The sequence below is a fragment of the Prorops nasuta genome, unplaced genomic scaffold, assembly GCF_024137725.1.
Source record: "Prorops nasuta isolate Cenicafe-Biocafe unplaced genomic scaffold, Cenicafe_Pnas_1.2 PNAS00006, whole genome shotgun sequence".
Taxonomy (NCBI): Eukaryota; Metazoa; Arthropoda; class Insecta; order Hymenoptera; family Bethylidae; genus Prorops; species Prorops nasuta.
Window position 1 is genome coordinate 7,269,154 of NW_027116803.1, and position 11,054 is coordinate 7,280,207.

General features: G+C 30.5%; 2 protein-coding genes across 4 annotated transcripts; one reads left to right on the forward strand and one right to left on the reverse strand.

The window, feature by feature from the left end:
• Window positions 1-13: 13 nt before the first annotated feature.
• LOC136774495 (essential MCU regulator, mitochondrial-like) lies at window positions 14-964 on the reverse strand. The gene is made up of 2 exons (XM_066728826.1): window positions 650-964; window positions 14-576 (listed from the first exon to the last, which is right to left on the reverse strand). Exon 1 carries the CDS (start codon window positions 962-964, stop codon window positions 680-682), a length of 285 nt encoding a protein of 94 aa, XP_066584923.1. The 3' UTR covers window positions 14-576; window positions 650-679.
• Window positions 965-1,402: 438 nt separating this feature from the next.
• Window positions 1,403-10,849, forward strand: Dcr-2 (Endoribonuclease Dcr-2). Of its 3 annotated transcripts, XM_066728806.1 has the most exons (26): window positions 1,403-1,544; window positions 1,847-2,002; window positions 2,081-2,258; window positions 2,827-3,066; window positions 3,141-3,432; window positions 3,507-3,583; window positions 3,646-3,749; window positions 4,592-4,727; window positions 4,796-4,926; window positions 4,986-5,226; window positions 5,289-5,540; window positions 5,609-5,863; window positions 6,308-6,481; window positions 6,542-6,746; window positions 6,803-7,124; window positions 7,250-7,602; window positions 7,695-7,834; window positions 7,914-8,024; window positions 8,092-8,388; window positions 8,493-8,708; window positions 9,313-9,510; window positions 9,581-9,662; window positions 9,735-9,955; window positions 10,016-10,187; window positions 10,274-10,349; window positions 10,432-10,849. In XM_066728806.1, the coding sequence occupies exons 2-26, from the start codon at window positions 1,851-1,853 to the stop codon at window positions 10,589-10,591; spliced, it is 4,785 nt and encodes a 1,594-aa protein (XP_066584903.1). In that variant the 5' UTR covers window positions 1,403-1,544; window positions 1,847-1,850; the 3' UTR covers window positions 10,592-10,849. The 3 variants fall into 3 exon arrangements, with proteins under 3 accessions (XP_066584903.1, XP_066584904.1, XP_066584905.1); XM_066728807.1 differs by lacking the exons at window positions 10,274-10,349; window positions 10,432-10,849 and having other exon boundaries at window positions 10,035-10,184; XM_066728808.1 differs by lacking the exons at window positions 9,313-9,510; window positions 9,581-9,662; window positions 9,735-9,955; ... (1 more) ...; window positions 10,274-10,349; window positions 10,432-10,849 and adding an exon at window positions 8,784-9,129.
• Window positions 10,850-11,054: the final 205 nt, after the last annotated feature.

Sequence of the window (11,054 nt, forward strand, 5' to 3'; positions counted from 1 at the left end):
AGAACAGAAATAATTATGTGTATAATAAAATTTTTATTAGAATACTTATAAATGAAAAAATAATTATTTAAAACAATTCTTTTACATTTGATTACTAACTTTATTTACAGAATCACTTTCTTATAACAAGAATTTTATTACTTAAAACCGTTTAACCCTTTCGGTCACTGCGTAGTCAGTTAATGATGCTAATTTTCACAGTGTGTCTGTCCTATGTAATTAAGAATTACTTATAAATCCTATCAGGTCCTCAGAAATTTGGAGTATGTAAATATTTTTCTTAAACAAAAAAGTATTCTAAAATTTTTCTTAAAGACAAGTATATAATAATTTTCAAGTTTTATACTATGATTTTCTAATTTAAGAAGATATGACTGATAGGGTTAAAATTATCTGTCTCTATAGTCATTATACCTTAATCTAAGCATAGCTTTTGTAAAATAAATACCACTAAATTTCATAATGTTTAGCTCAAGTTTTTTAAATATTTACATTAAATAAATTTTGACTGAGTAATAATCATAATATGAGTATTTCGCTAGCGAAGTTGGGTTTGTAATCACTTTCAATTCTTTCCTGAAAAATATACATATGTTTGTAGTGGAAATATAAAATAATAAATTAGCTACAATATTGTTAAAGAACTTACTAATTATAATTTTAATAAGCTATAAACAATTTAATCGTCGTCGTCATCGTCATCTGTTGGAACAAAAAGATCATTTTCTTCCAAAAAATTGGCCATGTATTTACTAAAAGTTGCTCCAGTTATTAAACCAACAATAACACTAGTAATGACTCCGTAGAAGCCAAATCTAGCCCTTTCCGGCTCCGGAAGTATAGCACCGGACTGTGTTGTTATTGAATTATGATGGAAATTTTTAACTGTATTTTTATTAAATGTATTGATTATATTATGTCTGTTACTTTGCCGCATGAGGCAAATAAAACGGGAGGTAATCATGTTTTTATGCAATAAATTAACACCAGTTAACACTTGATTTGAAATTAAATACTGTATTTGAAATGTTTCAAACTCTCTAAGGCTGCGTTCGGGAATCTACTAGTATCAAATATGTATTAGACTGTCCAGTGGCCCAGTGCTCCGATCTGGCTTGGCCTGACCTACACAAACACACAGTAATACACACACAATCAGATATCATACAATTTACATACACTATATGTATTTACACAGAATACGTGATTGTATTTTGGCTATAAAAAGAGGAATTTCTGGCACAGTGGCAATGTGGCTGCTTTGGTAGTGGTCGCGGTATGTCGTGCGCGCCGTGCGGTGTTGGACACCATTGGTGATTGGACACTGTTGATGACTGTTGGATCGGAGTCGGACGTCCGAGTGTCCGACGTGCCTCAGGCCTCCAGACCAGCAGCAGCGTGATTCAGATCAGATTTCGCTGATTTTAAACTTTTCACTGTGTGGTGTGTCACTTCACTTAATTTGACTCAGTTGCATTACTTCCACTTGCTTGTATTTGTGGATTTGCGTTTGCGCCGTAGCGTTTTTAAAACATTTCCCAATAGTAAGTATTAGTAACATTCCTGTACTTTATAGGTTGGAAATTGAGGGTAAGTAGGACCATAAAAAGAAAGAAACTATCAATTCATCTTTATTAACACCGTCAGCTTACTAAATTGCATCATTCAAATTATCATACTAAATAGATGTGTTCATTTAACTCATAGTTATCTCTTATAGCTTTTGTAAAGTATAAGATTTATATTTGTAAACAAAAGACTAATGTAAAAATGATATTTAGAGCTTGGTAGTTTAGATGATAATGTTTGTGTAGTGGATTATTAAATATCTTTTTAATACTTTTAGAATCATGGAGGAAAATCAGCTTGAGCCACGACCATATCAAATAGATCTTTATGAGAAAGCTCTTGAACAGAACACAATAGTTTATCTGCCAACTGGATCGGGAAAAACATTCATATCAATAATGTTAATAAAGGGTCTGAGCAAGGATATTATGAAGTAATACATATTAAATGTTTAGTATTTATTGTAACCATTATTAATCTTCAATATAAATAATTTTAAATTTCTATTCAGACCATACAGTGAAGGTGGAAAAAGAACAATATTTGCAGTCAATTCTGTTGCATTGGTTACTCAGCAAAGTAGTTATATTGAAAGATTTACTGGGTTTTCATGTGGTGCATACAGTGGTGATATGAAATGTGATTATTGGAATCAGGAAGACTGGCTTCAGGAACTGGAAAAACATCAGGTAGTTAAATAGGAAACAAATTGTTAGTTAAAGAAAGTAGAAAGGAGCATATTTAAAATGTGTACCTTCAGAAAGTATAGTTATTCGTTCTGCAATTTGTAGTTGCAAAGACTTTTTTTTTCCACTTTTGGAAATGACATTTATAAAGAAACCATTAGGAATTAATAATCATAGAATTTTACTGAGATTCTTTAAAAAAATTATGAAAATTATAATTTGTGATTAAGATAATGCTGTAGGTAATATGAAAACTATTTTCATTGGATAAAAATGAATCAGAAACTATTCAGGATATCTATATGTTTTATATAGATTAATTTTATTTAATTTTAAGTTTATGATTATTTAATTAAAAAAAAAACAATATTCTATGTTGTTCAAAAAACCTAATATTTGTTTCCTTTGTTTTTGGTAAACAGGGGGTAACATTGTAGCAGTAGAGCCTTTTTCAAAAGTTTAATTACTGATGTTATGAATAGTGGTTTTAGTACAATAAAAATTTCATTTTTATTAATATTATCTGATATCTCTGTTGATTTATGTAATTGGTTTCTCAATTATGTTATAGGTTCTAGTATTGACAGCTCAAATTTTATTAGATATGATAGTCCATGGTTATTTTCACCTGGAAAGAATTAATTTATTAATTTTTGATGAATGTCATAGAGCAGTAAATGATCATCCAATGCGCTCTATTATGCAGTTATTTGAAAAATGTACAAAAACAGAGAGACCAAGGGTACTGGCATTATCTGCAACTCTTCTGAATAAAAATGTGAAGCCTAGTAAAGTTGATGTGGAAATAAGGGTAAAATACATAATAATAATATAATCAAGATAATATTATGCAGAACATTGCTATTATGATTATATATCCTTTAGGAACTTGAAACAACTTTTCATGCCAAAATAGCTACTGTTGATTCTGAAGACATTGTTAAGACTTATGCTACCAACCCCAATGAAAATATTGTAACTTACAGTTCATATACCTTACCAGATAATGTTAGAGAATATAGTTTGTGGCTAGAAGATATTATTGCATTATTGAAATTAATAACAATAAAATCCTCAGTGAGTTATGATGAGTCAAGCAAAGAATTTCAACCCAAAACTGTTAATTCAAAGTTAACTAGTATTTTAGATAATGTTAAATATGCTACCGAGGAAATGGGTAAATATATACACACACACACAGATTGTATTTATTTTTAAAATCAAACTAAAAAATTATACCATGAATTTTAGGTCTTTTCGGAGGTTGCAAAGCATTATTACTTCATATAATTCAGCTTGAAAGCTTGAAACGTAATAATCCAGCTGAAGTAAGTACAGAATACATGTAGATTTTTTTGTTAAGTGAAATATTAAATAATGCTTCTTATAGGAAACAATATATGTTTTTGAATATATAATATCCCAGTTTGTTAAAATTAAAAAATTATTTCACAATGTGATGAACGTTTCTGATGAAGCTAAGATTATTTACAGGTACATGATTCTTCTAATAAAAGCTATAATATGCTGCGTGGATTTAATTATTTTAGGTGCACTTTCTACACTTCTTGCAGTTTTGACAATGTCGAACTACACAAAGATCAATCTACTGAAAGTACAGAAAGTGCAGCTAAAACGAACAAATCTAATATAGTATATGTTCATGTATTACCTTATGTACTTAAATCACTTTAGCTTGGACGTAAAAACCGCTTATCTCCGTAACTATGAGTATTATAAACTTTTTGCATAACACCTAGGTGCGAATAGAAAGTGATTTTAAAGTATCCTATTTAAAAAATGGATTATTCTAAACGCTAAAGAGATAATTTTTTTTACTGCGATGCTTTGGAATGGATTAAGAAGACTCCTCGTTTCGACATTACAAGACGAAAATGCATGCTTAAAACGTAACGCTATTAGAAGATCAATTTCAATTTCATTTCAGCATTGTCATGGTATAGAATTATTTTTTAGAAAAGTAAGTTAACTGTATAGAGTTATTTTTGGTTGGATCTCATTTTCTTTAGCTTGTTAGATTTATTAGGAATTCCTCCTTGTAATAAAATAATCCGTTTTTATCACTTATCAATCTTTATCATAATATACAAGTATTTATTTACACAAATTTATAATTTTTTTGAAAAACTGACCATTTTAACGATAAAGAGTAGTAAGTGGTATCACGAAAGGACTAAATGAAATTGAAATCGACCTTTTAAATAACGTAATTTCATTAACACATATTTTCGTTCTATAATCTCGGTATGAGAGATGCTCTTAAGTACTGTGTCCCGCATAAATTAAGAGATAATAATAAGAAAACTCTTTACCAGCTATTCATCAGATAAAATTAAAAAGTTGATTGCAACATTAAAACAATTTAATGATACTAAAACCAGTAAAAAATTTTGTTGTATTATATTTACAAAAAGAAGATTTACTACAATGACGTTATTCCAAATATTAAAGGTACAAATAAATCTTTATTTCATTGTTATATTCTTTCCATTAAAGTCTCATGGCTTTACAATTTTTAGCAATTAAGTTTAAATGACGAGGATTATGCATTTTTGGTACCAGACTTTATAATAGGATACAATAATGATCCTTATAAAAGTAGTAGGGAAGGTTTGTGTCATGCAAAATGGAACAGGAATGCCATGAAAAGGTACATTAATGAGTTTTTGCAAGATTTAATTAAATATTAATTTAAATATCTGATAATAGGTTTCGCAACGGAATTACAAATTGCTTAGTGGCAACAAATTGTGTAGAAGAAGGAGTGGACATACCAATGTGTACATTAATAATACAATATGATCCTCCAGAAGATATAAGATCTTATATTCAAAGTAAAGGTCGAGCAAGACATTCGAGCAGCAATTATATTATACTGTTAAATGAAAATGAAAAAGATTACTTGGAGAAATACCAAAATTTTAAGATTGTAGAAAACATTTTAAAATGGGTAAATTTGTTACTTTTTCTAAAAAAAATGCACGCATTTGTATAATATTCTGTTTAATTTAGTGCTTGTTCGGCAAAAGTGATGAGCGTATATTACCATCAGATGCCGAGATAAAAGAAGGTTTATATGAGGATTATGAAATAAAGCCTTATTCTGTCATAAGTAAGGATGGAGTAAGAAGTAGTATAACAGAAGTCTCCGCTATCAGCGTAATAAATAAATACTGTACGTCTCTGTTTATAAATAAATTCGTACGTTTGGTGCCAACATGGATTTTGTATAGAAACAATGACACATCAAACCCGCCGTTCCAGGTAAGTTACGGGGTTTACATCTAAGTGATGGAACAGAATCTAATAAAATAATACAAATTTTTCTACAGGTTTCTTTACGATTTCCTAATCTATCGCAAGTAAAACACACAATTTTTGGGGACCCGATGCCTTCAATCGATGCAGCAAAAAGATCAGTAGCTATGAAAGCGTGTATTGAGTTACATAAAGCTGGCGAGCTCACAGATCACTTATTACCGTACAAATCGAATTTCGTAGACAGCGATGATTTGTTACCGTTTTGGGAAGAAGATCCAGACGATATTGCTGGAACTTATAAAAAGAAACGTACTCACAAAATGATGGTATAAACAATGATTTTATTTAGTTCTCTTGTTATAAGCCTATAAAACGTTATTTCCATTTTGTGATTAAATTGTATAGAATTTACAAAAATTATAGGCCTATATCTATAAACGGAACTAAAGCCGGAATATCAGCTTAACAATTACTTAAAACGAAGACCGAATTAAGCTTTGTATCATAAGTTAAAACTAGGCTGTTGAAAGAGAAACAGAAAGAAAGATCTTAGTTAGGATTGCTAAACTTAGGTTTTGTTTGTAGATTATAGCCCTGGATACTTTGATTTGCAATTTTGATAAAAGAAATATTTTTCTTTACTCTATGCTTATAAAATCAAACCAGAACATAGTAGAATACGAAAGAAAGCTCGGTCTAACAAAGGAATTGATTTTTTATCTCTCTTTAATTTTGTATTAACTCCCTATTTTTTATTTATTTTTTTTTAGTTTCCGCAAGCATTATATGAAGCATATCCACAAGAAGGAAAACAGTTATTTTTGCATGTAATAGCTGCTGAACCAAAATATTCTGAACCCGAAGATAATCGGCACTTGAAATTCTTTAAGCTGCTACGTGAATCGTCCTGTTACGGAATTCTTTCCACCAAACCTTTACCAATGGTATTAATTTTCTATTTTCAGTATTACGAAGGAAATGATACAATTTTATTTACTTTTTAGCTTCCAAAATTTCCACTTTTTATGAATGTTGGAGAACTTCAAGTTAGAATACAAGATAATTTTGCTACTATCATGCTTAATGCAAATGAAATAAACAAATTACAAGTGTTTCATGCATTAATCTTTAATGAGATTTTAGGACTTCTCAAGTCGTTCATGGTTTTTGATCATGATAATCTTGAAAATTGCTATCTTATCGTACCACGTGAGTAAACTATTTATTAAAATTAGAAATAATTTTTAGTAGAAATATTTTTGCAGTGAAAGATGCTCGGGAGATTGATTGGGATGTTGTAAACAATCATCAAAAAATTGAAACTATTGAATCAGTAAAACCTGAGGACATTGATTATAATGATTATGAGTGGGCATTGGTAACACCCAATTATAGAGGTTCAACTAATGTTTACATTGTAACAGAAGTTTGTAACGATTTAACACCAAAATCTTGTTTTCCTACTGAAAATTTTTTAACTTACGCCGAGTACTACAAAGAAAGGCACCAGATTGTCATAAAAAATGGTGATCAGTTTATGTTGGAAGTTAAACCAGTATCAATGAAAATTAACTTTATTAAGCCAAGGTAAAAGATAAACAAATAGACGCCTTCTAATTCTAATGTATTTAAATAAATCAAAAATAGTTATTAATAGTTTCTTATTAAATGTTTAAAGATTATCTTTTTATGGTAAATTTAATGAATTTCAGGAGTTTAGGACGACACATGAGTAAAAGAAAACGGGCTGATCTTCTCGAAGATTTTGAAGAGCATTTAGTACCCGAATTGTGCAATCGTCTTAAATTTCCAGCTTTATACTGGTTAAAAGCAACAATGTTACCTTCAATTCTACATAGATTATCTCAGCTCTTAATTGCAGAAGATCTAAGAATTATAATTTGTAAAGAGGCCAGGTTAGGAAAGATATACCATGAAAGTTGGCCAGCATTGGTCATATCGTCAAAGGATGAAGAAGAAAAAGAATCCAGTGAAACGTCAATGAATGATGACAGTTTTCAAAGCATTGATACGGAACCAGAGACAAATGGACCAGAGATCGACGGTATACATATATTTTATATGCGTAAATCAATGTGAATTAAACAATATATTAAATAGCACTATCCAAATATGTGTGTGCTCTGTTTGTTATAGTACTAGAAACCGAAAATAATACATGCCCATGGCCAAGCCAGAAAGAACCAACCGATTTATATAGAAATGCTCATAAAGTTCAATTAATCGAAATTGAATATTTTAATCAATTTATTTCTTCGGGTGGAATTATAAGAAATGTAAGAAATTAATTTTGATTAATTTATAAAAAGACTGTAAATGTTTAGTTAATTATATTTACTCGGGTTTTTCTAAAAGGTCCGTCATAAATCTATAGATTATTTCGAAAGACAAAAGGCACCATCACCGAATATACGATTACTAAATGTTGAAAATAATTCTGGTCCAAGCCCAATAGAAATTATGCAGGTAAAATTTCTTCTGTAGCTCTTATCAGTCAGTATATTATAAGAAATAATATATTTTTGTATTTCAGGCTCTTACAATTAGTGGCCTAGATGTATTCGATTTGGAGCGCCTAGAAACCATGGGAGATGCATTTTTAAAATATATAATTTCCTTATATCTATTTCATATTTTTCCTACGTATAATGAAGGTCGCTTAACTGCCCTGAAAGGAAAAATCATCGGCAATAAAAATTTATATTATTGTGGTAAAAATAAAAAAATTCCAGGAAGAATGAAAGTTGACGATTTCGTTCCACAAAGCACGTTCATTCCTCCTGCATTTACTACTTTTCGAACATGGCAGAAAGAAATTTTAGATCAAGAGGTTTGTTTCTTAATTAGTACAGTTATTAACATTTTAAAAAATGTTAGTCTATTAGTGTTTTACCTAATCTTACGTAAAATAATTCATACAATTATTTCTTGTAGGTGTCAGCAAGCGTACTGCATGAGGTAAAAGTTCCAATAGAATTAAGGCTCCTAGGAATGGTCGATGAACATAACATAGATTTAATGAGACAAAAGATGATTGAATATGGACCAGCTGATACTCCAACGGGTATGGAGCATTACGTAGGAGAGCAAATAGTATCGGATAAGCTAGTAGCAGACTCTGTTGAAGCTTTAATCGGCGTTTATCTTACGGTAAGTCTATAAATGAATCTATTGATATAATATAAGAAGTCTATTTTTATTCCACCTCTCTTCGCTACTTTGTAGGTAGCGGTTGTAATAAAGCATGTTGCAATAAACTTTACTTCAAGGGGGATGAATAATAGTGCACAGTTACGATCCGTCATAACGATTTAAAGCCCTGGCGAAAGTCCTCTGAATAGCTTTAATGGAGCCTGTGTACCATTCTTCATTGCATATTGTTATATGTGTGTTATATTGAAATACTATTTAACTACTTACGAGATATTTGTAGTGTCAATAAAATATATGAGAGCAAAAACGCGTGACGGTCATGCATATTACCGTAGTGAGAGCCGATATGTCACACATAGGTGTGATTTTAAATGCTTCGATTAAATCGTAGGTTAACTAGTGTTTTGATATGCTCTTCAAGTAAGTTATAACGATATGCAATGGAGAATGTCAGATTTCTCTTTACGTTTTGTCCCTTTCCGTTTCAAGCAATTTTTATTTGCAATTATCTACGACCATTCCCTGCAAGGGTAAAAGGCTTGATAGATTAAAAGAGCACAATTTATATTGGAAACAGTTTTAACACAAACATTTATTGCAGACCTCTGGTATTATAGCAGCAACCACATTGTTATCGTGGTTTGGTATTTTACCTGTAAATGTAGATGCTCGAAAATTATTTAATGAGTCAGTTGAATGTGACATCGCAGCTTCTTCAATCGACGCCCATTTACCTTTTGCTGAATTAATTGAAAAAAGAATAGGCTATACGTTTAAAAATCGAGCATTTCTATTACAGGTAAGTATTATTATTTGTGATAATAACTGATTATAATGTCTATAGTGTAAAACTCTTTTCTATTTTTTAGGCTTTAGCCCACCCTTCATACTCTGGAAGAAACATAACCGAGTGTTATCAAAGATTGGAATTTCTTGGCGATGCTTTACTTGGTAAATCGCATTACATGATTGCATTGTGTTTTTTAAGATTAATAATTTTTACCATTATATTGAAAATTTTAGATTTTTTAATTACTGGTTATATATATGAAAATTGTGGGAATTTAACCCCTGGTGCCCTTACTGATTTGAGATCTGCGTTAGTTAATAACATAACATTTGCATGTCTGACTGTGAAATACGGATTGCATACGGGTCTTTTAGCTTATGCTCCAGCACTAAATGATGTGATCGATCGATTTGTAAAATTTCAAGTTCAAAGGAATCACATAGTCGATGATGAGGTAACTTAGGCAATGATTAAACCGATTTCATTTTGTTTTGTGTCATGATATTATTTTCAGTTGCTATTGATTTTATCAGAAGAGGATGATTGCAATTTAGCTGAATACGTTGATGTGCCAAAAATATTGAGCGATTTGTTCGAATCAATGGTAGGTGCTATTTACCTCGACAGTGATAAAAATATCCGTCAAGTATGGGATATAGTGTACAATCTTATGCAAAAAGAGATTCGTAAGTTTACCAAAAAATTTGATTGTTATATAATTGTTCTATGCGAATATATATATAAATATTTTATATCATATTACGTCTTACAGTTACATTTAGCATTGATGTACCAAAGCAACCAATCAGAGCTTTGTATGAGACAGTTGGAGCAAATCCGTCATTTGGGTAATTCTTTATATAATTAATTACTCTTTGTTTTAATTTATTTAACATTCTTACTATATTAAGATTAAATATTGAATTTCAGATCGGCTGTGAAAATCGAGAAAAATGATACTATAATGGTTCCTTTAGAAGTTACTATTTATGGAAAAAAGAGAGTATTTCATGGTTTTGGTAAAACTAAAAAAACGGCTAAATGCGCTGCATCGAAGATGGCCTTAAAAAGATTACGTTTCAAAGCTTAATTGCTATTAACTTTTACATTTAGCCCTTTCGCGACGTGCTATTTTGCTATTGAGTACGCCCATAAGACGGGCAGTTTTCGAGGTTTTCGAAATTATATGGTCTTCGGTGCGAAAAGGTTAAAATAATGTTTATAAACTTTTTATACATTTCAAGTTACATTAATGGATATCCTATACACAGATTGATATTTATATATATTTTATGTAAATAATATTTTACAATGTTCATGTTGATCACGTTAAATGAATTTTACGAATCATCAATGCTTTATTCGTTTTTATGCCCCACCAAAAACATTTCATTCTGTATCTTGATGATGTGTTTTTTACAATTTCTTACTATCCCTGGTGATGTCAACTCGTGGGTATTTCGGATCGCCAGTACGTTTCCTTGAGTACAGCAACACGTGATACTTACACACAGAGCTCCTGTCTGTGTGAACCAATTTACGAGTCACACTAC